This window comes from Antechinus flavipes, chromosome 3 (genome assembly GCF_016432865.1).
Source record: "Antechinus flavipes isolate AdamAnt ecotype Samford, QLD, Australia chromosome 3, AdamAnt_v2, whole genome shotgun sequence".
In the NCBI taxonomy this organism is placed as follows: Eukaryota; Metazoa; Chordata; class Mammalia; order Dasyuromorphia; family Dasyuridae; genus Antechinus; species Antechinus flavipes.
In genome coordinates, this window is record NC_067400.1 from 81320827 (window position 1) to 81339221 (window position 18395).

The following is an 18395-nucleotide window of genomic DNA, read 5'->3' on the forward strand; positions in this document are numbered from 1 at the left end:
TAAAAACTGGAATCTGAATGGATGCCCAACAATTGAAGTATGGCTGAACAAATTGTGGTACATAAATGTTATGAAACGTTATTGCTCTGTAAGAAATGCCCAGTAGGATGATTTCAGTGAGGCCTGGAGAGACTTACATGAGCTGATGATAAGTGAAATAAGCAGAACCAGGAGATCATTATATACTTCAACAACAATAATATATGCTGATCAATTCTGATGGACATGGCTCTCTTCAACAATGAGATGATTCAAACCAGTTCCAACTGTTCAGTAATGAAGAGAATCAGCAACACCCAGAAAGGGAGAACTATGGGAAATGAGTGTGGACCACAACATAGCATTTCTACTCTTTCTCTTGTTTGCTTGTATTTTTGTTTTCCCTCTCAGGATTCGTTTTTTACTTTCTTTCCAGATCTGATTTTTCTTGTGCAGCAAGATAATTGTATAGATATGTACACATATATTGTTTTTAGCATATACTTTAACACATTTAAGATGGACTACCTGCCATCTAAGGAAGGGGGTGGAGGGAAGGAGGGGAAAAGTTGGAACAGAAGGTTTTGCAAGGGTCAATGTTGAAAGGTTACTCATGCATATGTTTTATAAATAAAAAGCTATAATAAAAAAGAAAGAATCATTGTTTCGAGGGTATTCTGGTAAATACTAAATGTATACAAGTCATACTTTTAAATTTAATCTGTTTTATTTTATTAACATTTTCTTCATAACTTTGTTAAGTCTAGACCAGGAACAAAATGAGAAACCACGCCCTGATTTGTGGTGTTTGCTGATTTCCAAGGTGAGAATGATTACACAGAATATTTAAAGATGAGTTTTCATAAAACATGATGATCTGACTCCAATAAATCCCTCTTTGCTCCTTCACACCAAGATAGTATGCCATATAACTTATCTTTTTGTTAACATGGATTTCCCATAGACTAAATAGGTTCATGAATTCATCATGATCCTAAACATAGAAATGAAGGTTATGATGAAATTTGAAACATTCAGACTCCATTGACCCCTAATAAATAGGAATGGAATAAAGATACATATATAATAAATATTTTACTTTTCTGCATTTATTTTGTTTCCCATGTTAGAATATAAGTTTTTTGAGAGAAGAAAAAGTTTCACATAATAGATAATGTGGAGATTATAATTGTCCAATCTGCAAGAAAAGCCACTGAGGCAGAGTCCTGAGTCAATGACATTTTACTAAAGGATCCATGGTCTCCTCTAATGAAATGAACCTCAGATCTTCTTCACACTCTGAGATGCCCCCCCTCCTCCAGGGCCTTATTTTTATAAGGTTTGGTATCTGAAAACTCTAAAGGAACTACATAAAATGCAAATCTCATTGGTTCATATTCCTTGCTGCTATTGCCAAAAGTAATGTATCAGCCAAAAAATAATAATAATATGTCATTGTGAGACAGGGACAGAACTCAGATTGGGAGAAGCATAAGACATCTCCACTAAGTGGTCATAGTTGGTCACCTGCTCATGTTCGATAAGAGTGGTCCAAAGGCACAAAAATAAGTTAGGGGACTTTCCATGTAATTGAGTCACCTCTCCCACTCTGGGCTTTGTCACCGTAACAAGAAAAAACAAGGGTAGAGGGCCTCTAGTTAGTTTCCTATGATTAAGCAAGTGAATTTATAATGTGCAATTCACAGCTCTGGGACCTACAGAACTATTCCTATGGAAACATATCAAACTGATTAATACTAATTAAAAGAGTATGGAGTCTAAATGAATCATTTCTCCCAATACTCAATAAAGAGCTTTTTGAAAAGGGATGGAATTAAACATCTGCTGAAATAAAGAATGTTGCCTGGAATTGAATGGACAAGAAAACATTTTGATATAGAAAGAACGAGAAACACTAGAGAGGAACTAAGAAGGCAGAAGTTCCAAAATAGTTAACCAAGAATCACAACAGTACTTGGAACACCAGGTTTGGGGCATGCTTGCTGGCTATAAAAGATGGAGTTGGAAGCAGCAGCATGTAATCATGAAGGCATAGAACAGGTGAGAGGGTGATTTATGAACCCCCCAGTAGGAGCAATTAAACTAAGGCAAATGATACTGAAGATTCTCAATCCTGCAACCATTTAAAAGCAGCTTAGTCACTTCGAAAATTTCTCTTTCAAATAGCCCATCCATTCTTCTGACCCAGAAAGACTTGACAAAAATCCATGCAAATAAGCAATGGTGATAAATGGAGAATGATTAAACACTTACTGTGTACACAATGCCTCCATAAGCACTAGGGATATAAAGATTAGTAAAACCTGACTCCTACCTTTATGAAGCTTGCAGTCTAACAGACTAAGAGGAACGTTATTTGGAACATGAAGTAAATAGAGGAGCTACATAAAATGCAAATCTCATTGGTTCATATTCCTTTTTTGGGTCCTTTGTTGTTGTTGTTGTTGAGTCATTTTCAACTCTTTGTGACTCCATTCGGGGTTTTCTCAGCAAATATATTGAAGTGGTTTCTATTTCCTTCTCCAGTTAATTTTACAGAGGAGGAATTGAGGCAAATTAGGTTAAGTGAGTTGCCCAGAATCAGAGGGGTACTAAGTGTCTGAGGTCAGATTTGAACTTGTGAAGCTAATCTTTCTGACTTCAAGCCTAACATTCTGTCCACTATATCACCTATCTACCCCAACTGTGTTCTTTTTAATTTCCATTTCTTTCTAATTCATTTTTGGTTTTATTTCTGCTTATCAAAACATGTTGATTTTTTAAAAAGTAAACAAGTTCTGGAAAACAAACACAGCATTTTATTTAATTAAAAATATTATACATAATGTTTACATTTTCATGGAAAATAGTGAGTTTAAAAACACCCAAACAGTGTTGACTTTCAAAAACATTATGTGCTCTTCCCAGACACCAACTATTTTCTGTCTTATTGCTAAATAGATGTTTATCATGTCCCATTGAGTTGGGAACATCATGAAAATGGGTCTGACAGAACTTCCAGAATAAACCTTTTCCTTGTACTTTGTCCAATCAGGATTTGGTCAGCTATCACAACCTTTGACCTAAGTGGGAATCCAGTTAAAGTGTCAGGATCCAACATTCAGTTCCCTGGATCTTACCATGCCGATGGAACTTAACCTTTCTGCTAGAATCCACAGAGTTATTACTATTTCATTTGAATTCAGAAATAATTGGTAAATGAATTTCTTCCCTTCCTGGCTCATTAGTGTTCTGAGCCAGGAGTCCACCACTCTTCTCAATTAGACAGTGGGAGGCAAGACACTGTCACATAGTGTTTGAATGTAACTGATGAGCAGATACTTTAGCTTTTGCCTTGCCTGGCACATAATGCTATTAGACTTTATAAAGGATACATATTGGTACAATACAACTGAGGAAATCACTGGCTTAAACTGAGCCATTTGACTGCAATTTTTAAAAAAATCTTAATGTAACAAAACATTTGTAAAGAGAAAAAAAATGATAGCATAATAGTTAATCTTGAAAAGATAATTTTGTTTAGATATGTTTATCACAATTAAAATATAAGGTTGAACAGGAGTCCTTTCCCTCCCTCCTTAATACATTGCCCTAACCTGGGTCCGCCATTCTATATTTTAAAATATTCTTGTTTTTGTTTATATTGCCTCAAAATATCAGAAACATCCTCTTTCCTGACATTCTACTTTTTGAATTTTAATTTTTCAAATACCCAGCCAGGGATATCCACTCAACTACATTTTAATTAGAAGTTTGTTTGTTTTCATCCTCCCACATTTAAGCCCACCCTCTACCCTCCCACCTTCAAAAAATGTTTTGGGTTTTTTTAAGCACATTACGATGAAAGTGAAGATTTCAGTGACTCTTGCAATTGGAAAACCATTTCTCTATCCACCACTTCATTTTCTCAGTTGATGGGAATAAAGTACGGTTGAAATTGCTTCTCATGTTCAGGTTCTGTTGGAGGCATTTTCACATAGACTCCTGTAGTGAGAAGGCTCCTTTTCTGTAACTATAAGAGAAAAAGAGAGAGAGAAAGTTTAAAAGAGACACACAGAGAGAGACAGGAAGAAAGAATGAAAATAAGTTATCTTGTATAACCTAGAACTTTCTTTGGTGTAGTTAGACTATAAAAATAGAATAAGGATCTTTTCTTGATTATATTACTGTGACTTTTGAGTAAGGAACATTCTACCATCTCTATAACATGGAAACCATCTTTCCATCTATAAGATTTGAGAGCAGGGTATGTGGGAAGAAACTTTAAAGAAACCAGGAAAAAAGAGGTACTAAATCCTTTAATCTTTCTTATCTCAGTTCAATGACTATTGACTGCTTTTTATCAGTAGCAGTGCCTAGAATTAGAAAGACCTTCTAAGTACATTGTTGCTGAAAGATATGATATTTTAAAGAAAGTCAGTATATTATTGTCAAAAATTAAGAAGGGAGTCTTTGGAACAGAATGACTATTCTTAACCTTTTGTATGTGTGTCATGGATTTCTTTAGCAGTCTGATGAACTATATAGATCCCTTCAGAAAATAATAGGCTTTAAAAAAAAAAAAACTCTAATTAAAAGCTAAATTTAAAATAAAGATTAATAAAAATAAAGATGTAATTTTTTTCTAATCCAAGTTCATACCCCCCAACAAAATATTTTTCAAAGGTCTGCAGATCCCAAGTAGAGAACCTTTAAAATAGATTATGTTTCATTTCATTCCTAACTAGATAGTATTAAAACCAAGTAATGGACCTTATAAAACCACAAGGAGATAACAAAGACCAGTTTTTAAGTAAGAAAGGATGCCTGCTCCTACATCAATCTACCCTCTGTCACTAACTATAGTAAGTTTTTGAATGTAAAGAGAATTTTGGATCATGGAAAGTTTAGGGACATATGGTTCATAGGGGGAATACACAATGAGCCTTTGCAGGCAGCTTGGAAAAGGACAAGAAAAGAGGGGCATTAAAAAAGTGAAGGGATGGCCACCTCCACAATGCTTTAATAGCTGGGTGATTTAATGAAGAGAGAAAGGAAGACCTGAGTTCAAATCTAACCTCAGACCATATTAATTGTATAGCTGTGGACAAGTTACTTAAACTGTTTCCTCAACTGTAATATGGACAAGTATAGTATTTACCTTCCAAGATTGTTGAAAGAATCAAAAGAGAATAAAATTATAAATTATTTAGCAAAATGCCTGACACAGCAAAGGCATTTAATAAATGTTTTTTTTTTTTTTCCCTTATGCCTTCCTTCCCTTCCCCTGCCCCCAACTTTGCCTAAAGCCAAGCCAATATTCAGGAACTAGTCACTAAAGTTCATTTTAAATGGTGATAAGCAAAGCAGCCAGGTGGCCTTCCTCCAGCTGTTAGTCAAAGTGAAACACTTCAGAAGCACACAAACACTGCCGTGTTGAACACACTGATCTAAAATATGAGTCATCCCTGAACCCTCCCGTAGCTGCTTCTCTCTCTCTTCTTGTTGGTGTTCTATCATCTTTCCCCTTCCTCTTTCTCTGACTCCTAAGCCTCAAAGACCATCAATACATTGTTGAGTGACAGAACAGGCCTTTAGGTTGATGGAGATGTGACAATGGGAGAAGCCTAGTAAAGGAAAGGACCAAGGGTCACACTCACCATTTTATTCAAGGAAACGGCTGTGATGAGGAAACTATAAAAAAATAATGCAGAGCTCACTATGGCCAGAATCCAAAGCATGACTTCAAAGTCTGGACAAGGTTCAGGATCTGAAAAAGAGGAGAGGAAATACAATCTCAATGTGGCTGACATGATGAAGGGATAACTGGATTAGAAGTCATAAGACCCTCTTCTGCAAGGGACTCTAGGCAAATCAGTTTTCATGGTAGAAGGAGAGTGTCAGACAAGATGACTTTTATATTTTTTTCCAATCTCAGGATGAAATGATTATTATGACTTAGAAAATTTCTTTTTATATTCATCAGGCTCTCCCTCTATGCGACAAGCCCATGAAAACATGAGTGGCCTCTAAAGATAGGAGTCTAGAATTAAAAAATTTTGGTAGGGTCCTATCTCTTTCTACTTTAGAAGGGCTGACAAGCTTGAACAGAAAGAAAGAAAGTGGGATTTCTTGCATTGTGTCTACATTATTGGACAATATATGGAGGATCTGGAAACTTGACATAACTTCCCAAGTATGTCATGGCCAAAACGTAAGCCTTGCCACTATCCTTAATTAGAGCTCTCCCCTTTTCAGCCCCAATTATACTTAGAGTCATGATTTTAACTTTTGGGCCCACTGTTAACATGAATAACCTCCCAAACTCAACAATGCCCAGTAATAGAATTGGTTTTGTTGTTTCTAATATTATGCAAAATAAAGTAGTTCAAGGCACAGTAAATAGAGCACCAGCCCTGAACTCAGGAGGACTTGAGTTTAAATCTGGTCTCAGACACTTAACACTTCCTATCTGTGTGACCCTGGACAAGTTACTTGACTTCAATTGCTTCAGCAAAAATAAAGTAGTTCTATAGCTTGCATATATTTTATGATGATGATGATCTTTATTACATAAGTGAAATAGCTTTGCTTACCAATTACATATATCTGTGTTCCATTGCCCAAACCCATGTAGTAGGGTGGAGGATACATGAGTTCCACTTTGCAGATGTATAGTCCACTGTCTGAGGCCTTTAGCCCTGTGAGAGTGAGCGTCACTTTACTCCCATTGACATGTCCCGTACACTCAAGCATGTCATCCATGAACACTGGTTGATCCTGTACCAGGTATGTTGAGGCACAGACTTCAACCATCTGGCTGTCCATCTGTCGAAGAAGCCCCACTCGGATCTCTTTGGTTTTGTTTGTCAATTCATATTGACACACAAAGCTGGCAACCCCTCTGCTGTTGGCCAGGACCACTTCTGGTTGAGTTACATGTACCCCTAGCATTAAAAAAAAAAAAAAATTAAGATTTCATGGGTTAGCCCCTAATCAAGAAAGAGTCTATGCAAAATTGTGAAGTAAATTTTCAGACCTTCTGTCCTAATCTAGATACTCCACTTCACTACCCTAGCTTATCCTATATCTGTGCCTCCAGGAACTTATTGTTCATTGCTTCTTATTAAAGTGCTAAATTGCTAGTTGGTAATATCTATTTGCACAGTAGCTTAATTACTGGAGACAAATCGTGGGATTCAGAAGACTTAGATATGAATTCTAATTCTAGAGTGATGATTATGAATTTTTTTCATCTGGAACCAAAAGTATTGAGCAAGAGAGGAATCATACTCTTACAGAAAATCATCACCCAAGGAGAAGGAGCTGTTTGGTCTTTTGTGGGGACTTGGTAAAGAAGTTGCCATAGAAATGGATTTCTTGGATGTAATGGCTCCAGGAAATTGTTGCTTCATAGCATGCTTTACACACACACACACACACACACACACACACACAAAGATTCACACTACTCCAGCTCCATTGAATTAAGTGATTTCTTTGCTTTTGCTGTCCTACATGCCTGGAATGTTCTCCCTTCTTACCTTCATCTCTTAGAATCTATGGTTTCTCAAAGCTCAGTTCAAAAGCCAGGGGGAAGATGCCTGTTTCTCCAAAATTTTACATATGTGTCTGTAAATATATATTTATTTAAATAATAAATATATGTTTATATATTATATATAATAATAAATGGTATTATAGTAATATAATATTATATATAATAATAAATAAGATAAAATAAATAATATATGTTATAGTTATATACAATATCTGTGTCATGTATGTGCTTGTATATTTATTTATATGTTGAATATCCTTGCAGAGAAATCAGACCGCAACTAAACTATTTTTGTCTTGTTATCTCCCAATGCCAAGTACAATGCCTAGCACATAAAGTGTCCATTTTATTATCAGTAAATAACTTATTTACTGACTGACTGATAATAAAATAGACAGAGGAGTATGAAGTAAGTTATATGAATAATAGTCATTATGGAAAAGAAATGTGTCCTCATGGAGGAAATGTACATTGACCTCCCATGTCAATGCCCTGAGATCTAGACACATTTAGCCATACTAGTTACTACCCTCTCTAGCTCTAATGCAAATTATTGTGACTATACACACATCATTCCATTTCATCTGGCCTTGGGTTCTTTAATGGTAAATGGATAGAGCGACTTTTGTATCTCCTGCTTCACAGAATTGTGAACAAAGAAGTGTTATAAACTTTAAAGTGCTAAATAGAAGAAAATTATTTTGGTCACTACTTCTATTTTACTAGAACTCTTAGAGTCTATAGTTCTTCCAAGGAATCAAAGAATAAATTTCCATTAGTGGAATTTCAGACATTTTAATATACAACAGGAAAGATGTTTGGCAGTAAGTGACTTGAATTACTCACATCTACCATGTGTGTACTGACATATCTGACCCCATGATTGGATTTCATTCATTAAACATTTATTGTAGGTCTATCATGTGCAAATTATTGAGTTTTACTTTCAGGGGCTACAAATAACAAAGGGGAAAGATTCCTGCCCTTAAAGATTTTACAAGCTAATAAAGAATATAGAACATGTATCTGAGTGTTAAACAGGACACAAATTCAAAGAGAGTGATACATGCAAATTGCTTTGGAATCATAGAGAACAGGAGTGTTTATGTCTACCTGAATGGATGTGGAATCAGAATGTTAGGTCTAATAAATCTATTCTGATGTTATGATTCTAGAAGTCTGGCATTGTTGAAAAGGACAGCTCATAGCTAATTGTTCTTTGCCTGAAGAACCATAGAAATAGATTTTCCAGAGGAAAACCTTACTTTCTTGAAGACAATGAAAGTACTTGTATTATTTACTATAATCAATAATTAATTAATATTTTACTTCTTTCTCAGATCATGCCAAACAATCAGGCCTCTCACAATTATAAAGTCTCACTAATACTCCATTGTCTTGTCTATTTTATATACTTCCATTAATCTTGTTTATGTTCTTTATTTTATTTTTTCTTTGAAAAATCATACAATTGTTAACCCAAAGAATTGAACACTGAGAGTGTACCCATCAACTGGGGAATGGTTGAACAAATTGTAGAAGTTGTAGTATGGAGTTGATGGAATACTATTGTGCTATGATAAATAAAAAGCAGGATGATATCAGAAAAACCTGGGGAGACTTAAATAAACTGATGCAAAATTAAGTAAGTAGAACTAAGGGAACATTGTACATAGTAATAGCAATATTCTAAGGATGATCAACTATGAAAGACTTACCTACCCTAATCAAGACAATGATCCAAGAAAATTCAAAAAGCTCATGATGAAAAATGTTGACCACTTTCAACAAAAGAACTGATGAACTCTGAATGTAGATTAAAGCATAATTTTTTTTTACTTTATTTGCTTTTATTGTTTTATTTTCTTTTGCAATATGACAATTATGGTAATATAAAAATATTTTAATCAAATAAGTGTTGCCTCATGCAGTTGGTTGAGAAACTTCTCCATAATATTCCTGTTTCTGCTAAATAGCACTTTCCCTTATGACCACATTTTGTTTAAATTAAGAGTTGCTGTATCTTGGGCTAATTTTTTTACAGGGGACAACAGAAGACTTCATATCAGTGGGCAGCATTTTCAGCTGTAAGACTGAGTATAATTTTAACAAGTAGAACTCAAAACTCCAGAAATATATGGCATTGACTGTCTAGGGAATAGTAAATAGTCAAGGTTTGTAATGGTGAATGATCAAAGTTAACACTGGAAAAGACCACATCACTGAGAAGCCTGAATGTTAGAAAAGGGAATTTTCACATATTCCTCCTTTTATTTGCTATTTAGCATTTATTAAGCATCCCTATGTTGGGGTTACTAGAGAGAGAAAATTTAGATAAGATACACTGTTATATCAAGGGCCTTTCATACTGGTAATGAATGATAAAACAGATAATTACAACATATAATAAATAATAGGTTCATTGGAAAGTTGCAAAACAAAGGTGTATATTTAATGAGAATTAAAAAGCCGTTTTTTACTTGGATGGAGGAAGAGAAAGGAAGGACAGAATCTGGAATGGCTTTATGGACAAAGTGTCATTTAAGCATAACTTTAAAAGAAGGGTAATTATACCACAGATAAAGTGGGAGAAGGAAGACATTCTACAGCATGAACAAGGATATCTATGTAGAAAGTTTCTAAGTAGAAAGATATAAGATACATTAGAGGAATACATTATAGACTAAATTTGCTGCAGCATAGAGTACTAGCACATTGGAAAAGTAAAGTGTTACTAGTTTGTTAAGGGTCTTGAATACCAGGCAAAGGAATCTGAAATTTATTCTGTAGGTAATAGAGATTAACTTTTTAATGCAGAAAAGTAACATGATCTGAACTAATGAAAAATATTTATTTTCTGATTGGAAAACCTGTTAGAAGAATATTGTAATAATCCAAGATGGTAGCAAATAAAAAAGAATTGGTATTACTTAGAGTTGATGTGATGAGAATAGAATTATAAATTTATAATTCATATGTGGACCTTGGAATCATCTATTCCAATTTTTTCTTTTTAAAGATAAAGAAACTGAGGCCCAGAGAAGTTACGAGATTTATCTTTAATGACAGGAAAGAAAGCTTGGATTTAAGAAAAATCGCAGAGTTAGAACTAAAAGGATTTGTGATTCCATGAATGTGAGGGATTGAGACACTATAAAAATTTGACTAACATTAATATAGTCCTGTAAAAATTTTAAAGAACTCTCCCTTTAATTGCCCTGTGTAAGAAACATTTTTTTTTCAGTCTCTTCATGACTCCATTTTGGGATGTTCTCAGTAAAGATACCAAAGTGGTCTGTTGTTTACTTCTCTGGGTCATTTTACAAATGAGGAAACTGAGGCAAACAAGTTTAAGTGACTTGGCCAGGATCACACAGCTAGTAATTGTCAGGGGCTACATTTGAATACAGGAAGACCAGTTTTCCCGACTTCAGGTCCAGAACTCCTTGATGCCCAGTGGAGAAATTAATCATAGTATATGCCTCACTTTATTGAAGAGAAAATTGAGACTCAGGGCATCTACTAGATTGATCTATGATTACACTGCTAGCATTACCAATCTGATATTCAAATCATTATACCTCCTCCTCATCTAAAGTTCAGTTCTTTCCACTATTTCACATTTCCTCTCACTATAATATATTACCTCTCTGATAGCTCTAAAGTTGCAAACATAGAATTAGTATATGTAAAGAATTTTTTGTGAAGTTGTTAAAAGTTGGAACTGCAGTCAGAAAGATCTGAATTCAAATCTTGAATGATCCTTATTAATTAGATGACATTGAGCAAGTCACTTTCACTGGGTCTCAATTTCTTCATCTATAAAATGAAGGAATTAGATTCAATTAACTCTGAGGTCGATCATGGATCTAAAGCTAATAGGTCAGAAGAAACAATTATGACTGGTGAAATAAGCATCATTATTGCATTTGAGATAGAAACAGCTAATAGTTGGTTGGGATCTTGAAATGGATTTCACATAAATGGTTAAGGTTAATTTTGAGTACTTTGGCCAGATCCTGCTGCAAACCTCCCCCACCCACCCACCTTCTAAGACATGATAATATATTAATAAGGATCCTGAGTTCCTATACATAATTAAAATAATTCTTAAATTCTAGTTGAAACTAGGTGGTAAATGGTGGGGGAGGTGATAGTGATATTGTAAAAATGAAAGACTGATGTAGAAGCTACCATTTGAGGATAAAAACATTCATGAGAAGGATCACTGTTCCTCTGACCCAGAGAGACCCTCACCCAGAACTGAATAAAATTGAATGGTTGAACTGTGCTTCAATTTGTAAGAACACAGAGAGATATCAATGACCTCTTCACTGCTATTATATCCAATCTTACATCAATAACTTTGCCTTATGTTTGACAAATTCATCCTTACCAGTTAAGTAATCTTCCCTACTCCTTTTCTTTGCTTGGGTTAACTCAGTCATTCTCATGATCTCAATATCTGATGTTAGGACAACCTCTTAAGTTTCCTAGTATAAGTCACCTTCATGAAAGTAATTATGAATGTCATAATAATGAATGAAATCACCAATATAGAGAGTTCAGAGGCAAAAAGACAAGTTTGTAAAGAAAAGACCCTTAGAAAATACCCACATCAAGATGTATGAAAGGAGAAAGAGAACCACTAAAACAAAGGAGAGAAGTTAAAGGGGCAGGCTAACCAAGGAAATATACTATCTCCAGAGCCAAGAGAGAAAACCAGCTTGGTAGAAAGAAATGGCAACATCCAAAGCAATGGAGAGATTGAATGAGATGAGAACCAAGTTGAGGCCGTTGAATTTGGTTGTTAGGTAATCCTGGGGATCTTTGGAAGGGTGGTTTCTATAGAGCGGTGGAGACTGAAACAGGGTACAGGGGATTACAAAGACAGCAGGATAATGATTAAGTGGCATCGATGGGTATAGACAATTTTTCCCAAGAAATTTGGAGATTAATGATGAAGGGAATTAGATGAGCCAGAAAAGTCAAGGGAAAGCACATATAGGATTAAAGAAGGCTAGAAGTTGGACTTTATTGTGCAGGCTACAGGGATATTGAAGTTTTAGGATCATTGGAGCAACAATGTCCATTCAATTTTGCAATAATAGTTTTAAAATTAATTTCCTTTCCACCCACTGCATTTGCATGGGAGAGCTTCTTTATCACAGCAAGGGAAGCTTTTGTATGAAAAGCCACAGAGTAAAGGGCACCAGGTTGTTTCCTCTGTGGGGTAAAACAACCTTGCTGCTGGGCTCTTGTGGGCTTCCCCAATTGTCTGATCTATGGGCTAACCCATCAGCACTGCTACCACCATTAATCTTCTGCACAAATGCAAATGCTTTCCTTATGAGTCCCTCCATGCCTTGATTCTCTTTTTCTGTATAACAGAGAGGCAAGACTTACATTAAGAAAGAATCATGTATTCATATATATATATATATATATACAGGTGGCATCTTTCCTCTTAGCCTGGGCTACTCCTGGGTCTTGAGCTTCTTGTCCACTTCATTTTTGAGCTTCCCAACTATCAAGCTTCCCTTCTTCTCCACCCCAGAGTTGAATTCCCAAATGAATAACATTTGATTTAATCATACCCAGCCTCCAAGGAACTCAGCCTTTGCAAAAGGTTTTTTTTTGTACTTTACAGGTGGAAATCAGAATCTGTCTTTTTTAGGAACATTAGCCATTTGTAATATAGCTCAAAATCACAGCTCAAACCCCACAGACCCAAGAAATGTATACTAATCTGTCCTGCCAAATTAACAAATATTTTAGATTCCACATTCTGGCAAACCACATGTAAGATTTCTAAGAATAATTGTTATCATTCTATTATATGCACTGATCCTGTTAGCAACATGACCATTAAGGTGTTTTTGTAGCTCTAGAGCAGTGATTAAATGAATAAAGTATATGCATTCTCCATTAGAAAATCCTTATCTTAAAAAAAGTAAGAATATAAGAACTAGAACTAGAACTTTAAAAAAAAAACTTTTAATATCAACATAGAAATAACTGAAAGTATCTAAATCAAGCAACCATTTCAGGAATTATAGTTCACATATGATGTATTCAAGACTGAGCTATATAGAGCTTCTTCTATTCTCTGCTGACTTCTTTCAGCTACCTGACCAGGAATAGAAATTTTCTCAGAGCTGTCTAGAGTCAAGGACACCAAAGTTATATTTTTAGCTTCTGGTCCTATTGTGAAACCATGCCCTATAATGGAAATAGTGAAGATCTCTTAAGTCTTTGAAGGCACTCACCTTTAGAGATACTTGGGATAAAGAGAAGAGAGAGCATTGCTGTGCAGGGCCAGTTCTTGGGATGGTGAAGCTTTCCCATTTGTCTCCTGGATCTCAGGAGAACCATAATTTGATTATTACCTGACTCGGAATGTCAGGAAGGAGAATGAAACTTGTCAGGATCCCGAAGCTTTGAAATGTGTTTGAACCCACACAGAGTCCAGTAGTTTATATAGGGAGCTTTGATCCCATGCATGTACTATACATGTGCATACCCAGGAGGCACCTGAAAGGATAACTTTTTGTTTTGGTTTTACGAGAAAGGAAGTAGTGGGCTTGATTGCTACGTAGACTGTAACCTCAAAGTCCTCAAAATAGAACTGAACAAAACAAGCCAATCCATGGATGGAAAATGCACTCACTTTGAAACTGATGCTTTTTGTTCACTTTGAGGATCTGAAGAATAAGGGGAGGATTGGAGAATTTCCTGGAGAGCACCTAAATTCCAGATTCAATCCAAGCATCCAAAAGCCTCTCTTTTTACCTAGGAAATCTTTTAAATAGGAAAACTTCAAGTTGAATATCCCTTCAATCTACCAATATAATTAATAGAGGGAAAGGGGAAACTATTGCTATAAAGTCTGCATGTTGTTTGCACATTAACAGTATCTTCTTTCTAAGAGTTTCTTGATCCCTTACAAAGAAGCATCAGTCACTCCAGAGCAAATCTCAATAAGCAAAGACTTCCCAATATGTTATTTTCATATTATGGATTGTCAACACTGAGACTAATCTGGAGCCTGCTAGGGCTAAGATTCAATAGTGAATCCATAATTTCTTAGAATAAGAAGCTAATCCAGATGTTCCTAAAATCTGTACCCCAAAGACAGAATATAGAGATGGTGCAAGAAAAGATAATTAAAATGACACAAAGGACAATACACACATAGACACACACACACACACACACACACACACACACACACACCCCCTCCATTGGGCTAAAAAGTTTTGTATTCTTCAGACTGAAAACAGATTCTAAAGGCCAAAAGGGGTAGTGGTTATACTTGAAATTTATACCACTATGAAAGACATTATTATGTGAGTAAGATGAATATCAGGTCACTTACCAAATCCCAGAATGTAAGAACTAAGGAAACACTGCTTAAAGATGCAAAGATATCATTTGGGGCAACAAAAAAGCATCAATATTCCCTATACATTTTGTGAATTTATTAAAGAAAAATGGCAGAAAATTGAAAATACAAATACAAAACAGAAAGTGTTTTAAGAAGTAAGGAGTAACATTCCCATAAAAGAGGAAGGAAGGAAGGAAGGAAGGAAGGAAGGAAGGAAGGAAGGAAGGAAGGAAGGAAGGAAGGAAGGAAGGAAGGAAGGAAGGAAGGAAGGAAGGAAGGAAGGAAAGAAGAGAAAGAAATCAGAAAAGAAAAGAAAAAAAGAAGAAGAGGGGCAGTAGAGGAGAAAAGAGGCAAAGAGAAGAGAGAGGGGAACTTGGGATGTTTATGGTACATTTTAAATCATGAATCCAAGTTGCCTGGCTCTAAATCCATCTCTCTTTCTATGCATCATGCAGTTATAGAGGACAATCAAGACCTTCCAGAAATCACTACCACTACTATCAGAGGCTGAAATGAATACATCATAAGACTGACTTGTTCTAATAAGTCTTATCTTTTTCTATCAGGAATGCTACAAACTATCATACAAATAATTAATTAAAAGAATTAGAGCTGCTAAAGTAATCCCCAAGCATCTCTTTGCCATTCTAGTGCACTATAACCAGATTGCCCCAATTTTCTGTGAATTGTCAAGACAGTTACTCTAAGATCATAAATTTAGAATGGAAAGGGCCATCTAATTCAATTTCTTCTTTTTATAGATGAGATACTAAGGTTCACGGAGAGTAAGTCATTTCCCCACCATTACAGAGGTAATAAGCAGCAGAACTAAAATTTGAAACCATTTGACTCAAAATTCAACAATCTTTCTATGATACCAAGCTGCCTTTATCTGAATTTTTCACATTATTTGTATACATTTCTCTTGGTGAATGGTCTCTTTGTATGCTCTTAATCAAACCTGATATGCCAACAAAACTATTTGTTCACCACAAATAATGAATACTTGTCAAGCAAGAATATAATTATAGAACAGATGCTTTTATGCCAGAAACTATAAATGTATTCTGTTTTATTTTGTATTATTTATATTTAACAATTATAACATACAATAATATTTCATATTATTTCATCATGACAAGATGAAAAAATGGGTTAGTTTCCAAGCATAGGACAGCATAGGGCCAGTGTGCAGCATAACTAAAAAGTTGAACTTTAAAAGAGGGTTTGACAATAAAAGTGATAGAACTATTCAGTAGGGGAGTAGAAATGTATTTTTTAAATAGAGCCATTTCTTGATTGATGTAATGGAAAAAACCCTGAATTACAAGTCAGGAAACCTAAAACTGCCACTAATTTTATTATTTGAGCAAAGTACTTCATCTCTCTCTCTGCCTTAGTTTTCTCATATGTAAAATAAGAAAGTTGGGCTGGCTATGGTTCTTTCCAACTTTTCATCTATGATTGGGAATTTCCCTGTTCTCCTATGATTGGAGAGAGACAAGAATTAATCAGTGCTTAATGAGATTGAGAATTAATACTAAACTCTCATTTTTGTTAAAAAAAAAATTTACCCAATCCATTTTCTCAACAGACATTTTTTGAGAACCACAGGAAAAGGGTTCACTTTTATTTTTTTCTTTCATTTGCCTTTAATTTTATTCCCATTGTTGACTACTAAATGCTAAAGTGGTTAAAAGGCAAGGAGGCAGAATAAAGAGGCCATTTGTCCCTAAATAATCAAGAATGGACCCTGGATTTTGGACTTTAGTCAACTATTCTGGAGTTAAAGAGATTCATCCTCCTGAGTTCAAATTTGGTCTTGTTTACTAGTTGTGGGAGCCTGAGCAAGTCAGGCTCAGTTTCCTCATCTGTAAAATGAGCAAAACAAGGAAATGGCAAACCATTCCAGTATCTTTGATAAGAAAATTGCAAATCACAGAGAATAGGACATGATTGAAATGACTGAGCAACAAAAGTTCCTCCTTAATCAAAGTCCAGAACTGTGAGTAATATCCTAGAAGTGAAGTTGAGTTCTGATACCAACCTATAAATGAAATTTCTGAAGGACAAATTCTAATTCAGTGTGATGCAATGAAAAGCGCCAAGGCCCTGTCAATCAGAGGATCTGGGTTTAAATCCTAGGTTTGATATTTTCTGCCCCAGTGATCTTTGGCAAATCACTTAGTATCTCTGTGCCTCCGTTTACTCACATGTAAAATAGGAGCATTAGAACAAAATGATTTCTAATGTCTCATAGCTTTACATTTTTTCTTAGACTTTTCTGTGCCTCCCTCAGTTTCTAAAAGTAGAACAAAAGCTGTTGGCTACTTAATTTGGTCAGAAAACTCATGATCTCTTAAAAATGAAAAAGTGAATTCAGCACAATAAATCCTCAATTACTCAGAGACCAAAAATCCAGATTTGTAAGTGGTCCATGCCATCATTTTTGCATCTCCCACTTTCCTACATCTTTTGCACTTATATAGGTGCCTTAGAGATTCCATCAAAGAGCATTTAAAGAAGAGAGAATTCAATTTTGCCACTATCTGAAACTCTCAAAAGCTGGGAAGGGGGGGTGCATAGGGAAGGAAGCTGAAATAATTTGCTAACAGGAGGAATTGAGATTCACAGTGATTTCGTTCACCCATGCCCTCTTTGCCTCCTGCTGAGATTGTTAAATCCAAACTGGCTGGCTTCTTTCTGGTACTGCTAGACTTCTAACATTATCAAGATTTGCCTGTTTTGCAATGGTTCTGGAGTTGAAAAGCCACTAACTCACTTCTCTTAGCTATTTTACTTTTTCCTTTTTGTTGTCAGAAATTGAAATGTTGTGACTACAACAGAGGAGGCAGGCTGTTTCTGGTCTAATTGTCAAACTTCTCTCACTTTGTGAAGTTCATTCTACACTCTATGCTTAGTTCTACATTTTTAAGCTTTTGAACAATGCTCTTCCATTTTCTAAATGTCCCCTTCTCATCTTTTACATTAAGGGCATGCCAAAAAACCCAACTTGCATTGAAAGATTTGTCTTGACTGTAGTATCTACTGCAAAACATCCTTTGCTTGATGGTTTCAGATGTAATGGGAAGAATGAAAAGTTTAATATTTGCATAGTGTCTAGTTTCAGGATATCCCATTACGTTTCGCCTATAATTATGCCTAATTAAGGTTACATATTCTGTGCTTTCATGCTAATTAGCTCATCACATAGCTGCCCCCTTTCAATGTTTGCTTCAAAGGAAAAAAGAAATCATCTAAAAAATTAACTGATTGCTAGAAGAAGAATCTATCAATCATCTAGATTTGAAAAAATAGTAAAAAGAAAATTAAGCGACATGCAAAAGCATTGAGGGAAAAAGATAGATTCATTACTTTTAAAAGACTAACATGAGTCCAGGGCTAGAGACCCCAACAGAATGAACTTGCTGAATTGATTTTATCCCCAAGGAGATTGTAGTTCATACC

The 18395-nt window shown here is 35.3% G+C and overlaps 1 protein-coding gene across 1 annotated transcript; it reads right to left on the reverse strand.

Annotated features, from left to right (window-relative positions):
- Positions 1-2775: 2775 nt before the first annotated feature.
- CTLA4 (cytotoxic T-lymphocyte associated protein 4) lies at positions 2776-14030 on the reverse strand. The gene is made up of 4 exons (XM_051983752.1): positions 13810-14030; positions 6576-6926; positions 5640-5749; positions 2776-4012 (listed from the first exon to the last, which is right to left on the reverse strand). The coding sequence occupies exons 1-4, from the start codon at positions 13913-13915 to the stop codon at positions 3908-3910; spliced, it is 672 nt and encodes a 223-aa protein (XP_051839712.1). The 5' UTR covers positions 13916-14030; the 3' UTR covers positions 2776-3907.
- Between the last annotated feature and the right edge of the window lie 4365 nt (positions 14031-18395).